Genomic DNA, 27,044 nt, shown 5'->3' on the forward strand with positions numbered 1-27,044 from the left:
CTGCAAAATCTGTGGCCTTTGTGTGCTATCATAACAGGTATTAGTTTACAGGCTTCATCAGAGAAGCTGAGGACATGAATGGGTGTAAAGATTACTCTACTCCTCCAGGAGCTCCAACTAGAGGAGCAGTATGTCATGTTAACTATGAAGCATAAGGAAGTTTCAGTTGCAAGTTCTGCGTTCTCTTTGTAAGTTAGGTAGAGGGCTACCATTTACTCTGGCACCTTCTGAAAGCACTGCCATTTAACATCTGTGTCTTACAGTCATGTCCCTGAGTATCACAAGAAAATTCAGAAAGATGACACCAGATCTAACATAAAGCAGATACGTTCCCAACAATGGCTACTAACATATACAGTGTCTGTTGCTTTTCTGCAAGAAAGAAAAAGTAGTGATTATAAAATCTAAACAGTCTAGCTGGAAAAAAAAAAAGCATTCTGGAGCAGTGGGACTGAAAAATATACTATGTTCTGCATACACAAGATTGGAGGGGGCGGAGTGTTGGGGTGAAATACGAAAGCCTCTTAAGGGTTTGCCACTTCTGAATTATGCATCTCACTCTCACTAGTAGGCGTAAATGCATAATTCTAATCTGTTCTTATTACTTATTTATAACATGCAGTAGAATGTAAATTCTGTGCTTCCTTTGTAGAAGCTTAACATGTCAGTTAAGGTATGCAGATATTTCAGGGAGCCTACATAGACAACTTTCTTGGCGTAGCACACTTGCCAATTAAAGGGCATAAACTTCAAACAATAAATTAAACTAGCTCTCCCCCCACCATTTACAGGAGGAATATAGACAGGATGTAAGAAATCAGGGAGAGGATCAACAGATAATAAGAAGAGCATTCATCTTGAAATAAACTACTCTGCATTATTATTATTTATGATAGTTACTGTTATTAATAAAGTACATGTGGGATAGAGAAAAAGCCTACAACAACCACTGAATTTATGAGACTGGGGACAGATGCATGCTTTTTCTTTTATATCACTGGCACTGATCGATTTGTATTTTTCCCTGATGATGGTTTATGCCATTATAACTGTTTGGTGGCTCCTTACTGTTGAGTTATGGTTGCAAAGCACTTCACAAACGAGAACAAGCCTCTGAACATTATATCCTAATCTGTGCATCCTATAGATACGCCATAATACAGAGCAGCTGACTGTACCACCTGTGATCTGTGTACCCACAAACATGATTTATTCTGGTAATCCCAGTTTAATGCATCACATCAGATTGTGGCAGTTATGTTATCTGATGACATTACTGACACTACATGACATAACTGGGTAGTGCAACATGTCAAGTTGAAAAAAACTTTGGGCTTTTCAGGGTTTGGGGTTTTTTTTTTTTTGGTGTGTGTATTTTGAAAGGAAATATAAAGCAAGTAAGCTTTAAAAAAGAAAAAAAAGGGGAAAAAGAAATCCCAATAATTTTCCCCAATGACATGTTGGCCGTATTAATGACTCAACAGCTGGGGCTGATTGTTCCAGTAAGGACAGAGGAGAGCAGGTAGAAGTACAGTATATTTTACTATGCTGCTAATTCTGTGGCCAGCTGAAAACTAGCTCAGTTTTTGTAGTCTTGCAACAGATTTAACTTGCTATAAATTGTCTTGTTTAGGAATGGTGCTCAGAAGCTGAGTCCTCCCACTATCCTTGTTCCAGCACTACAGTAATGTTTTAGCAAAACCCTTTATTCTCTGACTATAATTCAGATATACAGAGCTGTTCTGTTCCTGGGAAGGTGATAGTATCTCTTCTACAGAAACTCTTAAATCACATGATGCCTTGCCTGGGTGGTGAGAGTTGTTCTCTAATCATCTTGCATGCCTGGTACTATATGAAATGGTGGAACAAGTTACCCATAATGGACGTAAAATGCATATATAGCTAAATAAAGTTCATAACCTATAAACCACTAATCTGTAACGTCTAGTTGTTAGCAGTTCAAACAGCCATTGTCATATTTTTCTTGTTTGGATTCCAATTTCTAGTTTGCGTGTGCTGTCTCCAGTTTCTGCTTGCTTGATGAATTTTATTTTGTTGAATATTTTGTTGATTAAAACAGTTGTTTGGGGCTGAAAATGGTATTTTGTGATTTAGTATGCATATTCAGTTTTAATAAGTAAAAATCTACTAGTAAAATGGTTTACTTTTTGTCAAAGAAAATATTACTTTTGGAAATTAATTTCTTTCCTCCCATCCCTCTTTTTCGTTGCTTAGGCAGAAAAACTTAAAATACAGTGTTGAAGAGTTCTAAGTAGTCTCAGATACAGAGAGAGAAGTATAGAAATCTTGCAGGACTCTGTTCTACAGATTTGCAAATTACAGTGATGCTTATAAAAATAATTTTAAAAACATGAAGTTGATATTTAATGTCTCTCCCCCAAAATTTGATTTATAAAGATAAACCTGAATCTTCTTGTCAGCAGTAGATGTTCCATGATTTTTGGTTGGATGAGTTTTTCTGAAAATTCCACTTTCTAAATTTATTGGATGCCCTTTTTTCCCCTGTATTATCGAAAGGGAGTTCATGGGAACACAGGGTCCTAATTGCTTTTCTATGTAGCACTTACTGTCTTATATACCTGTATGGTGTGTCATCTTCTTTGTTTCCTTTTCTCAGGTTGTTTTTTCAGCCTCTCTTCCTAAGAGAGTGTTTGTAAGCCTGTCCTTTCTTACTGCCATTTTCCAGACAGTCTTTATTTCTGCAGTCTCTAATATATGCTATTCCAGATGAGACTGCACTATTGATTTATATAAAATGGATAGCAATAGTTGCTGTATTACTTACCATATATTCTTATATAACTTAATATCTTAGTGGCTTCTCTTACCACAGCTGCACATTCATATGTGTTCTTCAGTGGGTTGTAAAAGTGGCAGTCAGGCACTTCCTTTGACCTGATAGAATTAACTCAACACCAAATGTAAGGCGGATCTGAATTTTGTTTCTCCCACTGTAGCAAGATCAGAATTACTTGGGAATACAGGATGTACGTCTGTTAGTGAGCCAAGGGGTTCTTGGTCATACTAATGTGAATCCAGAATAGTTCCAGTTTTATAGCAGCAGGTATCTGAGATTCAAATTTGCAACATAGTTGCCCAGTGCAAATATATTTTCCAGTTGTGAATATAAAGCTGAAGTAATATAGAGGTAAAATGTTCAAAACACTTCCCCCCCCACCCTTTTCACTTTTCTGGGCTTGACATTGACTGAGATATCATGGGTTTTATGATGTATACTAACAACTCCCCTCTATTTAAGCTGATAGCTATACAGTGACTGGATTGGAAGCATTCATGAATGGAAATTTTCAGTTAAATCTTAAAATAGGACTGCGTCATGCCGTATGATGTGCAAAGAAATGACAAAGAGAGAAATAAAGCTAAGGTGGTGATACTGGTATGACCACAGTTACTTCTCTTCATGTGCCTGGTAAAAATTAATGTGCTCTGTCCTTTTTCTGCGTTCTCCCCCTCTGACCTTCAAGCTCACCTTATTTGTCCAGCTGTTATAATTGAAGTAAGCTAGGGAGGCAATGCACGGCTTTAATTCTAGTAAACAAAGGTGTTACTTAGAAGTTCATTAGGTTCATTTGCTGCTGAATGTTTGCACTGACGGGCTATGTGTTGTTTTGGCAGCAAGAGAAGCCTTTAAAAAACCTCCCAAAACACCTCTGTATTTTTCTGACGGTGACTAATGATGGGGGGCCAGGGGAACACTTTAGGGATGTTAGAGGAAGGAGGGTTCCAAGGAGCTTCACACGTGCACCATGACTCTTCTGTGATCAGTGACATGAGATGTTTTTAGAGTCACACAAGGAATCAGGTAGATTAATTGGTGGTAAAGTATTAAGAGAAGTTTAAATGTCCTTCTCTGATGTTTCCCTTCAACTTTTTCTAAACAATGTGGTTTGTGGCACTCCACATGATTTGATTTTGTTTCAGCTGAGCACCTTCAGGATTTCAAGCTAGCGTGTCCTAACTGGAGGACAAGAACAGCCTGGAAGATGTACCTACAGTAGCTATCTCAGGGACATGGCTTTAAAATAAGACCAGAATTCTTGTATTCAAACTTTGGCAATGGGAAATGGATAATACGCGTGTTTAATTAAAAAGGTGTGTAACTTGCTAGGGTAAGGTTAAAACAGTTTTACAAAGAAAAAAAAAAGGAAAAATGAAACACAATAATCAGCAATGGATGCTAGTGTGGCCTTGTGAATTGGCCAGCATGAAACATAACATTTGAGGGATGAATTTGCACTCAGAGAAGTACAAGAGTTTGGGCTGATAAACGGCAGAAAGGTTTTCTGTGCAACAGTTAAGGGCTGTAAGAGCACAACCAAGAGACACTGTTACTAAATGTGAGAACAAATAGACTTTATCATCTTTGCTGTTAAAACATAATTATATTTAAAAGCCTTAAAGTACTTTGGAGCTACCACTTTTCCAAAGCAGAGCTGTAGGTCTACCATGTGCATGTAGTATCTTCCTTAATTGTTTGAAATCATTGCAAACTGAAATGATTAAAGATCCTTTTGTTTCGCGTTTGTGCCAAAGGGTTTTTCTTCTTGAATATAACTTTTTTGCACAGTCCAACACATGACTGTCATGTGTTTGGTGCTTTCGTGTGATACATGGTTTTGTCCTATGCTCTTTAATTCCTCAGCTGGGGCCTGAAAGTTGTACCTTTCCTGAGCTCTTCTAAAGCATATACATCTCAGATGGAGTTAGGATTTACTCCTTTATGGGTAATTTGGAAAACCAGTGATATTTACTGCTGAGCAAATAGCTTCTAAAACACATCAGTGTTTGTTGGCCAGCTAGAAGCAAAGTTGTTTCGTCCATGTGCCATTGGGTCAAAGTCTTTGCTGGTTAGAGAGCAGAACAGCTTATGGTGCTTCCTGAAAATAATTATTTGTGACCCTGAGTTTATTTGTCTCTATTTCTTGCCTTTGTTTTTAGTGGCTTCACAAAATTCTTTTAATTCTCACTCTGGAACATTCTTAATTATTAATTGATATCCAGCAGAATTTGCTGTTATTTTGCAGATAGTTGTTTTCTTCAATTAATGGGCCAGTTCCACATGTGAAAGGCCATTCATTGCTAGCTTATACAATTAGGTACATGAGCACACTGTTTTCTTGGGCTTGATTGAGTTGCCTGAAGTACACAAGTTGTGTCATTTGTGACGTCCTGGGTTTTCTGAAATATTTTCAAGGGGCTGATGAGTATGACATGGGGTACACAGAGTTCTGTGAAAAAGATGTAGCATTAGTATAATACCTTCCCAGAGAAGGTTGTACATTGGTGATGGTTCTTCAAAAGTCAGTATAATTAAGTGATTGGTGCTTTACAAATACAGAAAGCAGGATATACTGTACTAAAAATTATATATGAGTTGTTACTTGCTTTCAGAAAATGGTGGAAGGGAAAGAATTGCTAATGATGTCTGATGAAGCAAGCCTGATAATATGATCTTGGCACTTACTTTATGAATTTGATTTTTTTTTTCAGTAGTGCATAAAAATCAGATGGGGACATCATTGTATTTGGTGATGCAGATTTATGGTCCCAAAGAGTTTACCTTCTAATTAAATATTAAGTTACTGTGAGTTAATTTAACAAACTATGAGAAAGAAGATGAGAGAACAGAATAAGGATGTGAGTAATGAGCCAAAGTAGTCATACAGTCTAGCTACATAAACAATGTGGTGATTGGAATTCTTTGGAAGTTTTTCATCTTCATACTGTCTCAGCAGGTTTTCTTTGTTGTGGTGCTAACAATCCCTTGCTACAGTGCTGCTGTATTATTTTCCTTTCAATATAGCAATGGGATAGCTATTGTCTCAATTATTTTCCTGAGAGAAACTGTGTGGGGTTCCTTACGCAAATCACGTTTCAACTGAGCAGTCACCAAGACAGGACGTTGCCATTTCTGGTCCTTACAATAGCTGCCTGAAACCACGGAGGGTGGAAGTAGGGTGGAAAGGGGGAGGAAAGAAGGGTATGTGACTCTCTTGCTGTAAACCTGAATACAGAATACCTCATGTTACAGTTAAATTAAAACATTGTAGACATTACTGCTGTGTTATTTTTGAACTGTGATGTACTCTGACATCTTGACGGTAAAGCTTATGTTCTGAATCAAGTTCTTAAATCTCTCATTTCAGGATTGGTTTTTTTTTTTACTCTACTAACTACGTTTTTCTTCTCTATCTTAGTACCTCTCAAATTCCATGCTAAAAGTAGCACTGTAGTGTTGCATATTATCTTTCAATGACTACCCATTAAATTTGATCAAAGCAAAGTGAGTGTTCTTATTGACCATGCAAACAGGGTCATTCTTTATTCTTTCTGTCTCATGCATTGATTGTGCTATCAGGACTTATGCTGGTGGTTATTAGAAACTGGATATATACCAACCACTATAGTTAGATTTACCATGTTATTTAAGATAGTTGCCTTGGTTAGTGTGGGAAGTTCCACATATACCACACATATAATAAACGTAGTGGTATGCAAATGTCAATTTTAATGACAGCCACTGTAGTTAGCAATTCTCATGCTGACACATGAGTTAGAAAAGAATTTAGTTTGTTTGTATTGCCTCTGAGGTCAAAGAAATGAAAAGGCAGGTTGATCCCTTTTCTCCCTGCCCTTTCTCTCCCCCCCCCCCCCTTTTTCTTTGGGGAAAGTAAGTAATGGTTTTAAAACATATATGTGGGGTTTTATTTTAGTTTTCTTCTTTTGTTCTGTTTTTGACATGAAAAATGCAGAATTATTTTTCTGGCTACCTGCTACCTTAATAGGATGATTTGAGGGAATCCCGTACTCCCAAGAAAGTCTCTTTTTTCTTTGCCCTTTGGTGCTTTTTGCCCTTCTGAGTCCAGAAACAAGTACAAGACCAAATCCTGAATTTAGGTTTTTCTCAATAAACCTCTATACTTTTTAAGTTTAGCTTTGTTTTGGTAAGAAAGAAGTGATTTAAGAAAGTAGTTGTTGGAAAATTGCAATAAGAAGCATTTTATTTTAAGGTAACACAGGGGACTGGATTTGTGGAACACACGGGAATATAACCTGATCAAGCAAATGTGTAGGAAAAAAAATTCAGCTTTTGCTGTGAGTTAAAAAGAAAATAGTTGTCTGCTTATTGGGTTCATTTTGTAAATTGAGATCAATGAAATTCTTCCAGCAACAGCATGAAATCAATTGCAAAATAACATATAATTCATGCCCTATATTGTAAATTATAGTTTGTTTGACATTAATCACTGAGTTTTCCATGCACTGGGGTGCATTTTCTTGTAACACATTTCTGGATAATGCTTGTGGATCCATTTCTAATGTGTTTGAGAGCGATCTGTTTTTCATGACCACAATTGCCTGCACTTGATCTTATGCAAATCGTGCAATCAAGCAAATGGAAGACAAGGCATTGTTGCTAGAAGGCCTTGACAAACAGTGGCTTTGTAGTTTGAAGAACCTCCTCCCTCCTCATTCAGATTCATGTTTGTATCTGTAGTTGTTTGAATCCATTGATCCATTATGAAACACTTTGAACTTTAAATAGGAAAATACTTGCCAAATCAGATTGTGACAAGTAATTGCATCAATTGTGATGTAATATGATTTTTATTGTACAGTTTGTCAGTTTCTGGTTCTAACCTTTTACAAATACTACCAACACTATATTTGTGGACTCATCCAAACCTTGATGAAGTCTGTGGAGCGATTTTCATTGACTGCAAAGCTCATGCTTTGAGTGACATTCCTAAGTCACTGATTTCTGTGTTTTCTTCTCCTGCTCCCACTAACATCATTTTTCTTTTTAGCCTTTATCCCACCTAAATCTTTTAGATTCCATTGAAACTTTCTATTCAGCATTTATTAGTCAAAATATGTTGGCATTATTAAATCAAGATGAGGAACAAAGATTTCCTTTGATCCTGGTGACAGTTTTTCTTTTTTCCATATTTTATCTTTCTACTCTTTTTTTTAACCTCTCCTCTCCTTCCCTCCCCTCTCAGTATGCTTATCAGTTGATCCTAAAGGATCTTGCTGCTCATATGTTCTGTGTTTCCATTCCTTGTTATTCTTGTTCTTTTAAACTTCGCATGTTTCCCTGTCGTGTCTTTTCACTTTTTCCATTCCGGGCACTGAGACACACATAGTAACTTGTAGTCACTTGTTTTTTTCAGGGAGAGAAATAAAACATTTTTCCATCTTTCATTCTCTTCATCCTTGACAAAGTTCTTTCCTCTTCAAATTTAACTAGGTATTTCCAGAAACTCTTATGCATGCAAGTAGTCTCATCAGCTATAGTGTGCATCAAATCAGAGTTTCAGTACAAGCTACCTTTTTAAAAAAAAGCAGTTCCTTGATGAGGAATTTTCCTTAAAGGAGAGAAAAATACTCCTCTCCAACCCCCATCCCAAATCTGTGTATGAGGAAAACAGTGATCCAACATAAACAAATGGAAAAGGAGAAATCCACTTTTTCTCTTTTCCCTTCCCTCGTGTTATATTCACTCTGCTAAGTGAAGCCCTGCAATACAGCTTCAACTTAGAAGAATGTGTATTCACTGTATACAAGGATATGAATTAAATAGGTGCTATGGATTGCTTTCAACTGTTTATTTTAGGATTGCTAAAAGTAAAATCCTTCTGGTCACTTGTTTGCCCACTCAGAAAATGGAGTATCTGATACTTGTCTCACAGACTTCCATCTCCATCTGTACTTTTTGTGGCTTCTCTGATGGCAGCTGCAAGGAACAAGTAATCCAGGGAGGTATACACTAATGAATGCAATACAGTTGGTACAGTATGTGGAGTTTACTTTCTATGCTTGCTGAGCCAGCTTGAGCACCTGCTCTGGAGTGTGCTTTCTCCCTCTCACCCACATAAGCACTGCTTAACCCTGGTAGAATCAGCCCCATTATGTTGATTAAACATGTCACTGTTTTACAGGCATTCACTTGATGATTTTTTTTTTTTTTTAGTTATGGCATTTTTTTTAACTCACACTTTGCCATGTGCTCCATAGAACACTACCACTGAGTGATAATGCATTTTCAGTAAAAATGCACAAGTTTATTCTCTCTCACACAGAGTAAATCAGAAGGAATTCCATTCTGGCAGGGACTGGAGACTTTGTATGAGGGGAAAACTGATGAGAAAGAAGTTGGGTCTACAACATTTCTGCTTTCATGATGTCTTTGTCATCCAGTTGCAATTTTTAAATTTGTGCTCACAAATATTTTTGTACAGAATGATAGTTTGATACTATTTAGTTCTGAAAACACTAGCATTTGTTATGTCTTGCAAAAACCCAGAACTTTTCTGGCATACTAAAAATGTGTATTTATAACATAAGCATTTTACTTCTTTAGCTTGCACTGTTGCCAAAACCTCAATTGTCAATTCCTTCTTAAAGGATTTGCTCATTAAAATCTGTGATTTGTATTGTAATAAAAAAAAAATGAAAAACATTAGAAAACTATGTCTGCATTACTTTCCTACTATAATTTTTCTGACAAACATTCCTTTATTGGTATAGGGAAGAACATATGAAGCTAAAGATCTTTTAGAATATTTACTCAGTAAAGATGCTACATTTTATTCACCGTTTTCTGCAGTGATTGAAACTCAAGATACCTTCATAATAAATAACCATTTAACAGTTGTTTTGCATTAGACAGCTTGTCTTTACTGAAATATATTTTACAGAGGTTTGGCATTCATGCAGCTGAAGACAAACAAGCAAAGAGAGAACAGACCAGTATGAGTGGTGGTAACAATGAGCTTCCTTTGTGTTCATGCTTATAGTGAAATCTGCATGGAGTCAGTCATTGTATATGTTGATGCTTGACATTCATGTATCATACAGCACATTTTAAAAAAAATACAATCTGGCTGTGTTAATGAACCTGTACTTGTTTTTCCATTAATTTGATTTGATTTGATTTAATCATCTTAAAGGTGTTCATTTGGCACTGTAGCAAATTGATATAGTGTGTAACACCTAAGAGGCTAACATCTTTGTTTTGTTTGGGCCGTGTATGTTCTAGTGTAAATGTACTGTACAATGGGGTCATCTCAACCAAAGCGCACCCTGTAGACCTATTAGTAGTCAAAATTTGCAGTTATTTGATATTAAACAACCAGCACCTATTCACTCCTCTGAGACAAATCTGAAACATTTAAGAGGTACAGGTCCCACCTCCACTTGATTTTCTGAATTCACTACCTTCTGAAAATTACAGAAAAACAAGGTAAAATTAATATACAAAGTAAATTCATATTCCTTTTTTACCCTAGATTTGGCAGTTTTTACGCCACACCAGTTTCTGCTCACTGCATGCACGCTTGCTGGCTGTACAAACAGTTCCCAGGTCACCTTGTTTACAGCACAGCTGCCACCATCTCATGTAGATGCCCCAGTCCTGACGGTTTTGGATTCTAGAACGATATATGTACAGTAAGTAAGGATTTCTTCTTTCCTGACAACACAGTAGTGCATCAGTTTATTCAAGAATTCCAGTGAGTTCAATCAGGGGAAGGGTTTGTGACATAAAATTAAATTTATTATGATTAAATGCATAGAAGTGATTAGTTTAGTGGTTCTGTGAACCTTCTGATTATCACTTGCCAACTTAATTTCCATTTTGTCTTTACGCAATCAGTATAACCTACATATGGGCATAGCCTCTGCAAACTTCAGTGCAGGAAATGTTCTGGTGATATGCCCATTTTGTAGCCCCTGCTTTGTGTGTTACTGTAATCGTTTGAATACAAGTACTGCATTAGAGGTATGCCTTAGATTTATTTTGATGGTTGCAAAACTATGTTTTCAAATTCTTAAAATAAACCCTACAAAGTCCCCTAAACAAAGCCTTACTTTTTTCAGTACAGTCTGAATCTTTGCTGGTCTTAATCATATTTTGCTTTTATTTGCAGATGGAAAGAACCAGTAGAAGTAAATGGAATCCTAGATCGCTATACAATTTATATTGCCAGCAATGAGCAGAATTTTACAAAGTGGAATGTAATCTATAACAGCACAGAACTTTTTCGGGATTTTACTATTCAGCAGCTTTTTCCGGGTACTGAATACCTCATAAAGCTAGCTGTAAGTTTTAAAGATGTGTAGTAGAGGTGTTGAATGGTGAAAATGATTCTGAATTTGTTAACATCTTAAATACTTAATGGTTCATGTGTCCACTTTGTTTAACCTCTTCTTTCTGAAACTAAGGTAGATGAACCATCCTGAACAACAGTAGGTGTTTTGTTTCAAAACAGGCCCTCAAAAAATGTGTATGTAATCTAAATAAAAATTTTCTTCAAGGATAAGTTGGATGATAACAAATAGAAAATTGACCAGAAATATATGAAAGACTTAGAAAATGACTTCTGCCCCCAGCTTACAAGAAAATGTTCAATGTATATGAAAATGTTAAGCTTTCCTATTTTGTACCATGCTAATTTGCTCTTTCTTCAGAAAATGTGTATGTAGAAGGAAATAGCAGAGAGGAAAAGAGTTTAGTGTAAAGTAGCAGTTTGTTTATTCAAAACATTTTAAAAGACCTTGGTGTTTTCATTGCATTTCTTTATCATTGGTTTTATTTTGTGATGAAAGAGAACAGCTTCAGCTCACTAACAAACCTGAAAATATGTGCATAAAAGCATGGGATTGTCCCTTGTTTTAAGCACACTGTTCATTTTATAACAATACCTATATAAGGATATTTGCTTTGATAAATGCCATAGAAAAATATTCTGCTCTTGATTATGAATAAATTTACATTTATGTAGACTGGGTATGCATTCATTTTTTTCTTAACATGCTCTTGAATGTTCTAAATATTATACCACAAAAAATAAACTACCTTCAGGTAATGATAAGGATCTGACTTGAACTTGAAAAAGCAAGGATATTCAGTCTAATTAAAGCTTAGATTCATGTTGAAATTAATTCATTTGTGCCTCGATACTTCAGCATAGTAAATTGTATAGCATATAAAATAGCACCATGTCCAAAACTAAGGCAGTACTTCAACAAATATTTTATGCCTTTGTAAGCAAGTGGGACTATCAAAAGAATTTGTGCTGGCCTTCACTATGCCACAGCTCTTCTCTGCTCCTGCCCAGCTCCTGTGCATGGGGGTGCAAGGAGAAAGGATCAGGAGAGAATTAACAGCTAGGATCTGGAGAGCAACTGGGACTGCTTTTTTTTGTGGCTCTGTCTTGGGATGTGGTTAAAATAAAGAAGTGTTGTATGGACTTTGTTTTTACTTCATTAACGTGTACAGCTTTTCTAGAAGTTACTGAATACATTTTTAGGAACCTTTGATCTTTATGTTTTATTTCTCTTTGTGGTTTGTTTTGTTTTGTTTTGTTTTAATATTTGCATTGCATCAGTGGTAACCAGAAAGTAAGAAAAGATAATATCTTCTGGTGAAGAAGATAACCAGATTTACCTGGATAAAATGCAATGGTCTGTGATAGGCAGGTTAGAACATCTAAATGTCCTTGCAGCTTTGAAAATAGCAAGTCTAAAAGTGCATGAACTGCCCAATACCTTTGAGGTGTGATAACTTTCTATCTAAACATTGGACCCATTGTATTTAGAACTTGTCTGACTAGTTTGAGAAGAATGTAATATTAGAGATTTACAAGTTATGAAGCTTAAATGTGGCCAAATGTTATACTTGATGAAAAAACAAACAAAACAAACAAATGAAATAATCACACACACACACCTGGAAAGAAATTGAAATATTTAGTGTTTCACATATAATCTTAATTTCAATACAACTTTTAAATTAAAACAACAATAGAATACCTTCAACACAGGAAACAACTAAATTCTTCCCTTTTTTTTTTTTTTTTTGTTAGAATGAAATATTTCTATCAGCTAGAACCTTTTTCTTTTCCTTGTTTCACAGGTAATATTAATTTTGTTTTGTATCCATGCAAAAACTGGTTTTGGTTTATGTGAAAAATTGGAAGTTGAGTTATCAAAAGTTGCAGCTTTGAACACAGGAATCAGGATCTTCATCAGCAGAACTTTCAACACCTCACAGCCTGCTGGCTTTAACTTTTGTGTGACAGGTTAATATATGTACATTACATGAAGTTAGCAAAATGTTTATCTTTGTGTCTTGGTACCAATTTTCACAATTGATCACTGCCATTTAATATGTAGCAATTGTATTCATAAATGAGTGCAGCAGCTTTTATAAACAAACCCAATGCTTCTTTCCAGAAGTCAGCTGAGAAGTCTTAAGGTCATGTCTCCACGGATTAGTGCAAAGGAACTTGCTTTTGCTCTGTTCATGCTCTAAGCTGTATGGGTGTGAGCCAGGCCAATCTGAAAGCAAATGAAAAGCTGAAAGGCTGCATTTAGTAGCTGGGGTGGCACACCCCTTTATATGACTTGAGTGCTTTTGTGATTTAACTGTTAAGCCAGTATCTCCTCACAGCTGTGTTGTGTGGGTAAGCTAGCTCAGGTGCTAGCTGGAGGATGGCTGTGCGGTGTCTTGTTATGTGGTTTGTATCTGTCCTTTGGCCCTCTAGAAGCTTTGGTATTTTTGCAGATTGTGCCTCAAATCTGTTTCTCAGTGAAGTTCAGAATGGCACAATGGGGCTCGATCTAGGTGTAGGATTTCATGGCTTTGAGCATGACTGGATGTGATTGCCAGAGTCCTAGCAATGCCCACTCCCTTTGGATACACTGATCTAAAATCCCACCATTTAAAATGTAGATGAGCTGTCTTTTACTGATTTTCATTAGAAGAATCAGAAAGTTCATACCCCAGCAAGTTTGAGAGATACAAAAATCAAGCTTCATGAAATTCAAGAAATAAATGAACGGGAGGGCTACTGTTACTGAGCCCTTGAATGAAAAAGCCCTCCACTGTTGAGGAAGGCTTGGTGGAACTTGTTTAGCAAGGCAATGAGGAATGTACAAGAAAGAGGTCTTCCAGAGCTGGTCTTTTTGGCTTCTTCATGAAGCCAGTAGAAGTGAAATCATTTGAAGAATAGTCTGCCTTTTCTGGAAGGGTGATGTTTTTAAACATTTCCTTATCAAAATGCTGACAGTTATCTGAACATCCATCTAAGCTGACTTTTTTTTTTTTTTTAAACACTATCATGTTTACAGTAAATGTCATTTTCAGATGTTCCCAAAACTGAGGTTGCATGTTGCATTCTTTCATCTTTATTTGATAGCCCAGACTGAACACAGGGAGTCATTTTGTAGTTGTGTTGGGAGTGTAATTTCCAGTGAAATCAAAACAATCTTGGTGTATAAAATAGCCTCTCATTTACAAACAGTTCTTATTTTTGCCCGTGGGGCTAGTATACCCTTTTGGAGTGGGATAGGAAGTATGTTGACTGTGCTCTGATTTGAAACACACTGGGAAATGGGAAATTGAAGATAATCCTTTCAAATAAAATATACTAGATTGAGAGAAACATTTTATTCCTGGAGATCTGGACAGCAAGGTTATTTTTCCTTTGTGTGCTGATGATCCAGAGCAGGCTACTTATCTACTTCAGCATGTGGGCAGCTCCTAAAAACACAGGTGATCACATAAGTTTTAATTAAGAGTATGTCTGAATCTGAATCTTTGTTAAATTCAGGGTTTGATTTTTTTTTATTGCTAAAGAATAAAATTAAAAATAAACAATAAACTAAACCAAAAATCTTTAAATACAGTACAGCGTTTATATATTCTTCTATTTTTTTTTTAACTTCTCTAAGAACTCATCTCTTGTCATTGATCTTACTGCAAGTAATTGGAAAACCAGCACACACAAGGACTGTAGCTGTGTAGTCTTATGTTTGTGCATGTAAAACTTTAAAAACCTGTTATATAGGCTGATAGGCACATTTTCTTGAACATCGTATTGTTTCATAATAAAGCAAAATGTAAAAATCATGTAATCAGTCTTTTCTTCTCTGGTAACTGAAATACAAATGATTTGTCTTTGTTATCCATAAACATGTAATAATAACTGTTGCATATTGATTTATTATAGACTGCTTTTTCACTATTTTAATTGCATCTGCACACCACTCTGCTGTCATCAAGTGCAGTACTGTCTGAATGGCTTTTTTTTCTCAATGACTATTCATCGAGATAATTTTTTAAGTACGTTGCAAGTTGGCCAGTATATTCTGTGTCTGGAACTTGTGAGAGCTTTTCAGTCAATTCCAGAAGAGTATTGCACTGTAAATGATACATATTGTAGTGTAATTTTCTTTAACTGTGGCTGCAAAAGCAGTGGAAATCTAATTGTGATTCTGAAATCACAGTCAGATGCAAAATGCTGCAAGTCAAACATTAGTATAATGTTTTAGCCATATTATACCTGAAAACTAAGTATCATGAGTAGCACATCTTGTTACTTAAGAAAACAGGTAAACAAATCTATGCTAAGAAAAGTATCTTCTGTGAAAAACACAGACTTACTAAGTTTAGATACATAAAAGTTATAAAACTGTACCAAAAATCATCGCTAAAATTATTGGTATTACATTGAAAAATATGTATTTGTTTTGATTCATATTCTAAGGCTTGCACTGGAGGTGGATGTTCAGTAAGTGAAGCTAGCACAGCTCTAACAGAAGAGAGTACACCAGAAGTTGTTCCTGCTCCAAAAGCCCAGTCATATTCGTCTGACTCCTTTAACATCTCATGGACTAAGCCTGAGTATCCGAATGGTAAGTGAACTCTTTTAGCCTCAAGTTAAAAAGATGATTAGTAAAGGTAAATTAATATTCTAAATGGCAGCTTATATGTGGTGCTTAATTTTTAATGATCATTTTAGCACATAAAGTACCTGAGATAGTATCATTGTCCGCAGCTAGGAGATTGTGGTTTTCAGCCTATCGTACGGTTTCAGTGGCTCAAAAGTGCTCCCTTTTGATAGTTCTTGTGTACTGCATCTCATTGTTTAATGTTTTCCAGGACAACTATGCTGAGGAATAGGCATTCTTGGAGAATATCAGTCTAGGATGTTCATTTCACCCTCTAATAAAACATTAATTTCTTTTACATTAATTGTTATGTAATAATCATTAGATTTGTGTTCCATGTAGTCTTCTTGAAGGTATATATTTCCATGGCTGTGGAAGTTAAATAATATACCTTCTTTTGTTTAGAAATGTTTTCCATTGTGAAATATCCATGTGTAAAACTTTTGGAAAAAATTTATATTTCTAATATTGTGCAGTATCATAGGGCCTTGGAATTCACCTTGATTTTATTATCATCCATATAACAGTTTAAATCACAGCAGAAGATGTTATGCAGAAATCACTGAATTTAAAGCAACAGAAATGTTTTTCTTCATTGGCTTATCTTATTGACATATATCAGTTATTTATCACAGTGTTTTCACATGAATTTCATTTTTCCACTGCAAGTTTTTCCCCACTTTCAATTGTGGTAGACCACGTCCTACTTATACAACTTCACTACAAGGCACTTTAAACGACTGCCCCAAAATTGCTGATTGTAAAGCTACATATATGTAATATTCTGTAATGTTGTACATTACTTTTAGAAAGAAATAAGAGTATGTCATCTGCTGTTAAATAATGTATTTGATATTTTATGGTTCTTTGTCTGGAAGTCATATTGGAAGATTTTGCCTCCCAGCCCCTTCGAAAACCTCTAACCCCATTTCTAAAATCCCATCAGCATACCTGGCAAAGGCTTAGAGGAAGGCAAGGAGGAAGGAAAAAGGGGATGAGTAAGGGATGGGGGCAGGGACTAAGGGGGGAAGGAAGGCAGGATGGCCATGTGTGTGGCTTAGTGACTAAAGTCTGAATAATGTTCAATGAAATGGGCATTTTTTACGTGTAATAGTTCATGTCAGGACCTGATCCTGTTATCCTTGCAATGTGGGAAAAAATGGAAATAGTTTACAGAGTGGTTTAACTAATCAAAGAAATATAAATATATACATACATACATTTATATATGCATATCAACAGCAGAGGATAAAGACCTATAGTTTGATAAATAAATTTCCACAAGCTTCCTTTAAAGCAACTAAAAGTTGGGAATACATGACTAAATTTGCATGTTGTACCTTGTTGTTAATACAGCATTTACTATGTACAGCTTGGCTCTTCTTTTAAATACAATAAATAGGTTGTTAGGAAACAACTGAGGGTGTTAGTGCACCCTCAGTAAGTTTGCAGATGACACCAAGTTGGGTTGGAGAGTTGATCTGCTTGAGGGTAGGAAGGCTCTACAAAGGGATCTGGACAGGCTGGATCGATGGGCTGAGGCCGACTGTATGAGGTTCAACAAGGCCGAGTGCTGGGTCTTGCACTTGGGTCACAGCAAACCCATGCAGCGCTGCGGGCTTGGGGAAGAGTGGCTGGAGAACTGCCTGGCAGAAAAAGACCTGGGGGTGCTGGTCAACAGCCAGCTGAATATGAGCCGGCAGTGTGTGCAGGTGGCCAAGAAGGCCAATGGCATCCTGGCCTGTATCAGAATAGTGTGGCCAGCAGGAGCAGGGAAGTGATTGTTCCCCTGTACGGGGCACTGGTGAGACCGCACCTCGAGTACTGTGTTCAGTTTTGGGCCCCTCGCTACAAGAAAGACATTGAGGTGCTGGAGCGCGTCCAAAGAAGGGCACCGAAGCTGGTGAAGAGTCTAGAGAATAAGTCTTATGAGGAGCAGCTGAGGGAACTGGGGTTGTTTAGCCTGGAGAAAAGGAGGCTGAGGGGAGACCTTATTGCTCTCTACAACTACCTGAAAGGAGGCTGCAGCGAGGTGGGTGTCGGTCTCTTCTCCCAAGTAACAAGTCATAGGACAAGAGAAAATGGCCTCAAGTTGCACTAGGGGAGGTTTAGATTGGATATTAGGAAAGATTTCTTCACTGAGAGGGTTATCAAGCATTGGAAAAGGCTGCCCAGGGAAGTGGTGGAGTCACCATCCCTGGAGGTATTTAAAAGGCATGTAGGTGTGGTGCTTAGGGACATGGTTTAGTGGTGGACTTGGCAATGTTAGGTTTACAGTTGGACTTGATGATCTTAAAGGTCCTTTCCAACCTAAATGATTCTATGATTCTATGAAATACAATAAATAGCTTGTTATGAAAGCTGTGAATCTGAACTGAATGAGCAACAGATGTGACAAGAATCAGGGGAGCTTTACAAAAGAAATTATATTCTTCTGTCCCTTGTCCCTTCATCCATGGAAGCTAGAGGTTTCAACAGCCTTGATTACAACACTGTTCACCTTTATACTGGGGTTTTGAACAATGCGTTTAGGTAATTACCAAATTTGCCATATAGCTGACTCCTCTGTAATCCCAAATACACCCTGTGTAGGCCTCCCGAATGTATCTCCCCTTTAAAAATGTTCTCTGGTATTTTCACATCTTTTCACTATTTGAAGCCCATAGAGTATTTTTCCCTTGACACTGTTGTTACTTTTTGTGATATGCGGATACTATGCGTGTTGCTGTTAGAGGGTTTTCCTTAGGGTCAGAACTGACGGAAGGGATTCAGCGAAGTCAGCTGCCACTGTCCTGCCTTGCAGGGAAAGGCTGCTGCTTTTCACCTGCGAGCTCTTGCTGAGTGGTTAAGAGTGGAAGAATTGCTATCTCATGAGCATTTGGCAGCCAGAAGGGCATTAGGGGAGCAGGGACTTTGTTTTTTCACCATAGCATGCTCACACTTGCACAATGAAGGGGTATGCAAATTTTCTCTCATTTTTCATCTTCTTCTTCCCCACTTTTTGGGGAGTTTAAAAAAGATCATGTAACTAATAACACATTTTCCCATTCTCCTATTTCTTTCTTTCCAATTTTCTGTTTCCATCCCTTTATTGCATAAAAAGAATTAAAAAAAAAAGAAAAAAAAAGAAGCAGCTCTACAACTTTTCACTGAGCAACTGCTTAATCAGGAAAGCCTGCATTGTTCAGTAACTCTGTTTTGTTTATTCTCAGCATATCTTTTGGGCTGCCTAGTGGCCATGTCATTTATAATCGCTCTCTGTGTCAGTATTTTAAAACTGTGTGGGAGGCTGAAAAATATCATAGTTGAGAAGACTGAAATATGAGAAAGACCAGCAGAAGGAACTTTCCCTTAAATTTTCTTACTTCAGCATTTTACTGGTGTATTCTCATAGTCAGAAGTTCTAATGTAGGTTTGGTTTTTTTGTTGGTTTTTTTTGTTTTTTTTTTTTTTTCAAAAAGAAACTGCCACTTTTGGCTTAATTGGTTCAAACTCGGTGAGTTTTAGTCTACTAGGTGTAAGTAGTACTTTTTGAAATTACTGAACTTGGCTTTGTTTCAACTGGAAACCTCAGAATTGCAAAGATTGTTGTGTCATAAATTGTAATCTCCTTAGTGATCTCTGGGGCCATTCCTTTATCTTCCTCCTCCTTTCTTCTGATCCTACATGACAGAAGTTACTGTTTATTTCCATGGGCTGAGGAAGCTTATTAGCTGTTGCTGTTGTTGAATGGGTGTGTAGGGTGACTGGGGTTTGAACAGCATAGGCTTTACTAGGCTCTCTTGATACACATGGACTCCAGGTGCTTGCCACCAACTAGAAAAAGTTAAGGGGGATTAATATGCCACCCTTGAGGGCAAAGGTGGCAAATAGGATTAAAGTTTACTTGGCTTTTACATAAAGATGGTGCAATGGGGGCAGTCAAGCTTTGAGACTTGGGACAATCTTGATGTCAAAGGCTAATGTTATCCAAACATGGATATTGAATTTCTGGGCTCTGTTTTTGGTTGAATTTAAGGCCAATTTACATTATTTTCTGAAAAAAATTCATTTCATAGAAAATGGAAAATGATACACCTAATTCTTAGTTGAAAGTTGCTTCAGAAATGTCATTTATGACATTTTCTACCAGGTGTAGAAAAAAGACATTTGAAAGATTATATGCTGAATATATCTGTAATATGCACATTTTTTTGTGTCTTATTTTCAAACCAACAATAACTTGTTGATGGGACATGGCCCAGAAGTATGCCACTTTACAGCAGAACCCTCTTCTGTTTCTATCACATACATGTCACATGTAGATAGTGTAATATAAGCAATATTGACCATTTAGTTGAGGGCAAGATATGAAGAGGCTTCTGAAATGACATGTGGCATCAGATATTGTTTTGAGCCTTCACTGTTCTTGTGACCTCCATAAAGAATCATGTATTCTTCAGAACATATCCATTAAACTCTTGCCACATAGTTTGAGGTCTGCTCTTTTAAAATCCATTCAGACAAAAAAGTAACCTTATCTCTTTTCACCATTGAAAATTTTCCTGAGATGGTCACTTCTCAAAAGCTTCACTTCACTTGTGTACAGGTCATAGATAAAATCAAGCCTTGATTAGGACTGTATCTGCCAAGGCTATATGGAATTTGTATGGGAAATATTAGGTATAGTAAAAACTGATTTATAAAATTATTCAGTGAACTAATCCAGTACTTGTTCCTGCAAATCCTTGTGCTTGTGAGAGATGACTTGTGTTTGTAGTCAGTGAAATTGATGTAGGTAAAAGTATGTTTGCTTAAGATTTGACCTCTGGATTGTACCTTAAGAGTAAAGTGCTTGTAGCACTTTAGATTCAAAACCTCTTTTAATCTTTAATGTCTGGAATATCATTGACAGATTAGATGGCTTTATGCAGGAAGGGGAGAGGCAGAAGAAAAAGGGAAGCGTGTGTAGCTTTCTTCAGTTTAATCTTAATTTGCATTGTTGGATTTCTGTTAAAATGTGAAACATAGTTGTACTATAGTCAATAGAGATTTCGTCTTCAGTGAAACCAAGATTTAATCTAGCTACCTAGACTTAATAATTTTGAAGAAACGGCATCTTTTAATGGTGACCATGTGTCACTCATGAAGCCTTGTAAATCACAAAAATGCGCTAAACTCTTCAATATTTCATGGATGGTAAACGTCAGGAATGTCTAGCAAGTCTTGAGAAGTACATAAACTTTGGGCCGACTTTGAACTTTTTCTCAGTATGGTTTGGAAGCATATACTGGTGAAATAGAGAGGCTAAGTTATTTATTCCTGGCCAAAAAGAATTATTGCCTAATTTAGAAAAATGACTTCACATCTTGAAGGCAGACTACTAGCCCTTTTGTTCTGAAATGTACTTCTTTTCTTTCTTTTCATTCTGTAATTTTCTCCATCAGAGTAATATAAGGCAAAGGCAGAAATAAAATCAGCTTATTAACGGTGATTGTTCTCTGACAGTACTAAGATCACTAACAAAAGCTCACAATATTGACCAGCAAGCTGCTCCTCAGAGTATTGATGCTGCATAGTGCTGTGGTTTAGGAACACTTTAAAATAATGGTGCAGTTAATTAATACTGAGTTACAGTGGGGGATCCCATAGAGGTACATATGACACCCACATTAATATCAAATGATCTCATGATTCGTGCTGTTACCACAAACATCAAAGGAATTAATAGTGACTTGTCCATTACTTTAAAGGGCTAGTGCTACTGCTATAGGTACTTAAAGTACTTCAGTGTTTGGGGTTTTTTACCCCCTGCAAAACACATCCTTGATGCCAGCATTCACATTTTTCCTCTGAGATAAATATAATATTTTTTAATACATAGATATATATAATTTTTTTTATTTAGTGTAAGGCAAATATCAACCATTAATGCCCTTGCTTTACAAGCAACTAGACACAGAACCCCAAGGGATTTTTGCTTTAGGAAGCCTGTCAAATGTGGTAGGATTGATAGTGTGAGATTTACCAGGACTTCCTCCCACACACGTCTCTACTGTCTGACTTAAGTTTAGTCTCTCGCTTTTCTAGAAGAGAAAAGATTCGAGGAGTCTGTGAATCACTTCACCATACTCCGCTGTGCATTGCTTTAGCATATAAATCTTTTGAAGTATAACTCTTCAAAGCCCAGCTGAAACAGTTGTGTATACACTTTTATTTACGAAGCATTTCTCCATTCAGTAGAGGGGAGAATCTTTTCTCAATTTCAAAAAGAATCTTCCTCAATGTAGTTTCAAACAATTCAGACAGCTATATTTTTACAATACGAAGATGTTTTCTATGATGGGAAGATGAGAAGGCATCCTCTGAACTGAACTCACTTCTAATGAATACTATAGCTTTGCATTTATTGGCCTTAAGATTTCACACTTAAATAGCTTTTTAAAAAGGAGAATATTCCAAAGTGAGAAAGATGCAGGCATAGCCGTGAGAAAAAGGATTCCGTTGCAAGCTCAGCTTCCAAAGTTGAAGCAAAACTGTCAAGTTCAGTCTTTAGTTCATTAAATTCAAAACACTGTGTTTGTATAGTCTGTACAGGATTCATGCTATCCCATCATGTACCTTTGGAAGAGCAGAGATTTAGATTTCCTTATAAATGAGATATTTTGCAATTTTTGACTCAGTATTAGCCAATTACACCAGAAGGACCATTCTTTCCTCTATCTAAAAGTCTTACTAATGTTTGTTTTGAGTTTGCAAGTAGGTTTTCTTTCATTAGATTGAATAAGTAAGGAATAGTTTACTTCAGGACTTTTTCTACAGCATACTGAGAATGAAACAGCAATTCATACTATTTTGTGGTTTTGTGTAGAAAAGTGGGTAGAACTGTTTTCCAAAAAAAACCCCAACCCCCGAATTAATGAAGTATCTAGTTAGTTGGCAAAATGCAGAAAATCTAAGAGAACTACCAACAAAAATGAGTATCAATAAGGCTTTTTGTGTGACAAAATTATTTCTTACAGATTTATTGTAGTTATAGCACTGGCCTGAGTTGTCCTTCAACGTTTCAATTATATTGTAGATCACTTTTTTTTTTTTTTCGGTCTAAAGTTGTTAAGATGTGAGATGGTTGTGTGTGTCTTTCTAGTTCTTGTTTTGATAGCCATATGCAGAGTAGGCTGTGAAACAGAATTGCCTCGGTTTTCCTGATTCCAAGGTGATGTTAGCTGCTTTCCAGAACCAAGTTTGTTAAGGGGTAATCTTTGGAACAGTATGATTGTTTTGAAAAGATGCAATCCACTTGCAAGGTTTTCAACAGTTAAAGGTAGGAGAATGTGTTTCTTCTAAGTGTTGCATACACAGTCCCGCTAAACACTTATCTGCTTAACCGTAAACTGTTTGAAATACTACTACTACCACCCTAATGTCTGTAGCATTAGTTTTCTTCTAAACTCTGTAGCTCTTTAGATACTAACTGAGAGCTGTCACATTGTTTTATAGGTATCATTACTAGCTATGGATTGTATATGGATGGTGTTCTGATGCAAAATTCATCACAGTTAAGTTTTTATGCTTATGGACTTGCTCCTTGGAGTCTGCATTCCTTCAGAGTCCAGGCATGCACTGCAAAAGGTTGTGCTTTGGGTCCATTGGTGAGTACCTTAATTTGCATTCTGGGAGTGTAATAAATGTCAGATGACAGTGAATATCAGAGTAAATGGTGATGATTCACTCTGGTCAGTACTAACCCATCTGGCAAAATGTGACATTTAAAAAAAAAAAAAATCCTGTTTAAGAGCTGCTAAAGATTTGATAGGTCATTGTTAGGCACTGTTCCAAAGTAGAACATAGGTACAGTGAAGAAAGGCAAAATTTGAGGCTGAAACACACATTATTGAAATTAAATAGAGTTAATAGGTTCGAAAGGTGCAGATGTGCTTTAGCCAGATTTATAAGGACGTATATAAAGAAAGAGTTACTGTTCCAGTAATGAGCAAATTTCTAGCTGCCTGACTGAAAGGACTGAAGTTAATTTGAGAATTGCAGAAGCCAGAAGTGGCAACAGGAGCAAGGAAAATATGGTGATTCGTAAATATCTTTTGAATGCAAGTATGTGATCAAAATATTATACTGGACGTATTTTAACAGTCTTGTACAACACCCCATTTTTTCAGGATTTGAGAATACAGGAGTATTAAATTTGACATGTGAAAAACAAGCCTTCTGAAGCTTTTTTATTTTGCTAAAGTTTTTTAGACATGTAGCTGAACTGATAAATCCAGTATGATTTCATAGTACTGTAGCTGATGAATAACTGGAATAATATCTACTATGCTTAGTTTTGTTTTCAAGCATAACTGAGAAGGAAACCTGTGTTAATTCTGAGATTTCATTTTTTGTTTAATTCAGCTTTATGTGTGCAATTTTAATTTTGCTAACAAGAAAAGGAAGAAAAAAGAAAAAAGGAAGATTTGGGAGTTTGTCATGTTGTTCTGTTTATTTTTCCATCATAACTTATAGTATCACTATATCGTGCTCTGGGAAGAACTTCCAGATTTTATTTCTATGATATAATTCATTAGTCACATTTCCAATATTCTTTCCAAGATTGCTTTCTTTCAAATGCTGGTAACATCGTCTATCTGTAGAAGACTAGACTTTATAACCATTAAACATTTTATAGCTTGCTCTACTTTGAAGGATATTTACTCTTAAAAGCTTGAATGGCTTTTTGCCAGTTTTTCTTGCACATTTTTTACAACTTCACATATACCCCAAAAGCAAACCTTGTTTTAAGGTATTCAATGTTCAATAACCTAATCCATTGTGTTAATAGTGATGTTTAAGACAAGTCGTTTCCAGACTTTGCATGCAGATGAAATAGGTATGTTTTCAGTACTTCTGTCCTATCAAATAGGCATCAAAACAACAGAACAGAATGGCAGTAGTTAAGGTTTTAAAAAATATTTTTAGTAGCCTTTTTTCACATCTCCACTGAACTGCAGACTCATAACTTAACTTTTCAAACAATTCAAAGTAGGGGTTGCTTTAGCCGATACTCATCTGCATCCCATGATCAGTACGCAAACTGTTTTCCAAAGCCAGCGATCCATCTCTAATCACAGGAATTGAAGTACAACATCTTTATTTAGGCTCACCTAAGTGCTGCCAGGAAGTTAAAGCATTGCATCTTCATTTGATTTTTTGAAATATTTTTGTATCAGTTACAGAATAAATCCAGCACTTAAAAAAAAAAACCAAAACCCAACTTTTTGCCTCTACTCTATATAGTATGGGAAACATCTTCCAGCAGTAAACTGATATGCTTCCAGCTATTTTCATTGCTGATCTTATGCTTAATGTGCCCTAATCAATGAATGAATGCTATGTCACTATCCTAAATACAGGATTTCTTCAGTTTATGTTTCTGAAGGTGGCTCTGAAGATCGTAATTAGTTATGAGAGCATTAGTAGTGAGTGTGTTTCAGTAAATTCTTTATTTGGGTTAGATAGTTTTTGTTCAACTTTTTTTTTTTTCAGTGACTATGATTTATTTTCAGGCGAGATGCAAATTGGTAACATGTAAATTAAGAAATGCTAAATTTTAATCTTTTTCTAGTAAAGCCAAGATATTGCTTTTGTGTCTGTTCTAATTGTTTTTTGTTGCTTAAAAAGGAATAAAAATATGGGTTATCAAGAAATACTGTGACCTCTAATTGATTCTTTAGAGGAATTCAGGAGATCTGAAATTCTGCTGGGTTTGAAGTGTGTTAGCTTTTGTAAATATCCTGTAAATAAATGGCAATGGTCAACACTGAATATTTGTCATGTCAACGCACTGCTATTAAACTTAAATTTCAGGTTTTTAGCTTATGTGTATGCTAGTACTTCCTTTTTAAACTTAGATGAATGACAAAGTTTTCCCAATATTATTATTATTCCTATCCTATGATTTAGTGTTACTCATATGATAGCAGAATATTTTTTATTAAGTTATTAATCAGCACATCTGAAAGTATCACAGTATTGTGTATAAAGTAATGTTTAGAAAAAGAAATATCAAACAGGTTTTCTGTGCCATATGTTTATATACAGAATGTACATTTTTTACACAAATATTATTTTCAAAATACACTGCAGAGGTGTAGCTGTAGAGGATACTACATATACTGATTCAAAACAGTGTTTCAATATTTTTTTATACTGGAAAGAATAGCAGGTCGTAAAGAAAAGGCCAGAGACAATACAGCTGTTGCAGCTGTTTAAGATGTGGTACAGATTGCTACAAATTCATACTGGTTTAAGAATATTTTAATCCTCTTCAGCAGAAAAAGTAGTTTGTATTAATTTCTCCATCTTTCTGACATGGTGAGATTGGAATACCTGCATTTAGCAGCACAACTTTACAGGAAATTAGTTTAGAAAGAGCATTTTAGTCAAATTCTTCCATAAGGATGTTTTTGACTGAAATATCCAAATAACCAATGTGACACTGATCCAATAAATCTGTGAAGCGTTTGTTTATCTTTAAGCATGTACTTTATCCTGTTGACTTTACAGCAGCTGCTCACCTATTTTAAATAGAATAGAGTGTATGTATATGGAAGCATGTATAGAGATATTAATGCACATCAAAGATATAGCCTGGCACTTGTAAACAATAAGCTTTCCAATTTTTACATGCTAAAAACTAAAACATTTGTGTTTCAAGGACAGAGAAAGCATGTTTGGTTATTTTGATGACAGAGCAGGTGTGGCAGATTAAAAATAGCATTTATTAGCACTCCCATGAACTTGCAGCTGAGAGGCACTTAGAAAGGTGTGAAACCATCTTATACCTTAGAAAACACCAAATAAATAATGTATGAGAAACAAACTTGTTGCCATAAATAACGTAATAGCAAATTATTTTGTTCTGTAGCACTGAATGTTTACTACCAGTTGTGGAATTTAAAAACTAAATTTCTATAATATTGGATGAGTATTTATTTATATAAAAAATCTTTCATATTCATTACATTTTCCAGCTCTTTTATCATATTTTGTTTTCTCTTAATGATCTGCTTTTTATGGCAGCTTAAATTCATTAGGTGAAATTAGACGTTAATTCAAGGACCAACCAATATTCTGCAAAGGATATTTTTTCTCTATCAAATATCTATAGTAATTTTCTACAGCATTTAAAGGCATCTTCCTTACAGTTGTCTTTTAAAATGCAGAAACTAAAAAACCTGTGGTCTTCTCTTGCTGCTTCCTCCCCTAACACTAAGCTGAGTTCATTCATC

At 36.0% G+C, this 27,044-nt stretch overlaps 1 protein-coding gene across 1 annotated transcript in view; it reads left to right on the forward strand.

Moving 5' to 3' along the window:
* The window catches only part of LOC104837413 (usherin-like), a gene marked incomplete at its 5' end in the record, with an annotated part of 349,356 nt that overhangs the window by 144,686 nt on the left and 177,626 nt on the right, over positions 1–27,044 (forward strand). Inside the window, 4 exons of the mRNA XM_010576524.1 lie at positions 10,335–10,494; positions 10,974–11,145; positions 15,597–15,744; positions 23,260–23,411. Coding sequence (XP_010574826.1) covers positions 10,335–10,494; positions 10,974–11,145; positions 15,597–15,744; positions 23,260–23,411 — 632 coding nt within the window. The remainder of the gene's footprint in view (positions 1–10,334; positions 10,495–10,973; positions 11,146–15,596; positions 15,745–23,259; positions 23,412–27,044) is intronic.

Source organism: Haliaeetus leucocephalus, unplaced genomic scaffold, assembly GCF_000737465.1.
Source record: "Haliaeetus leucocephalus isolate CR32 unplaced genomic scaffold, Haliaeetus_leucocephalus-4.0 Scaffold526, whole genome shotgun sequence".
Classification (NCBI taxonomy): Eukaryota; Metazoa; Chordata; class Aves; order Accipitriformes; family Accipitridae; genus Haliaeetus; species Haliaeetus leucocephalus.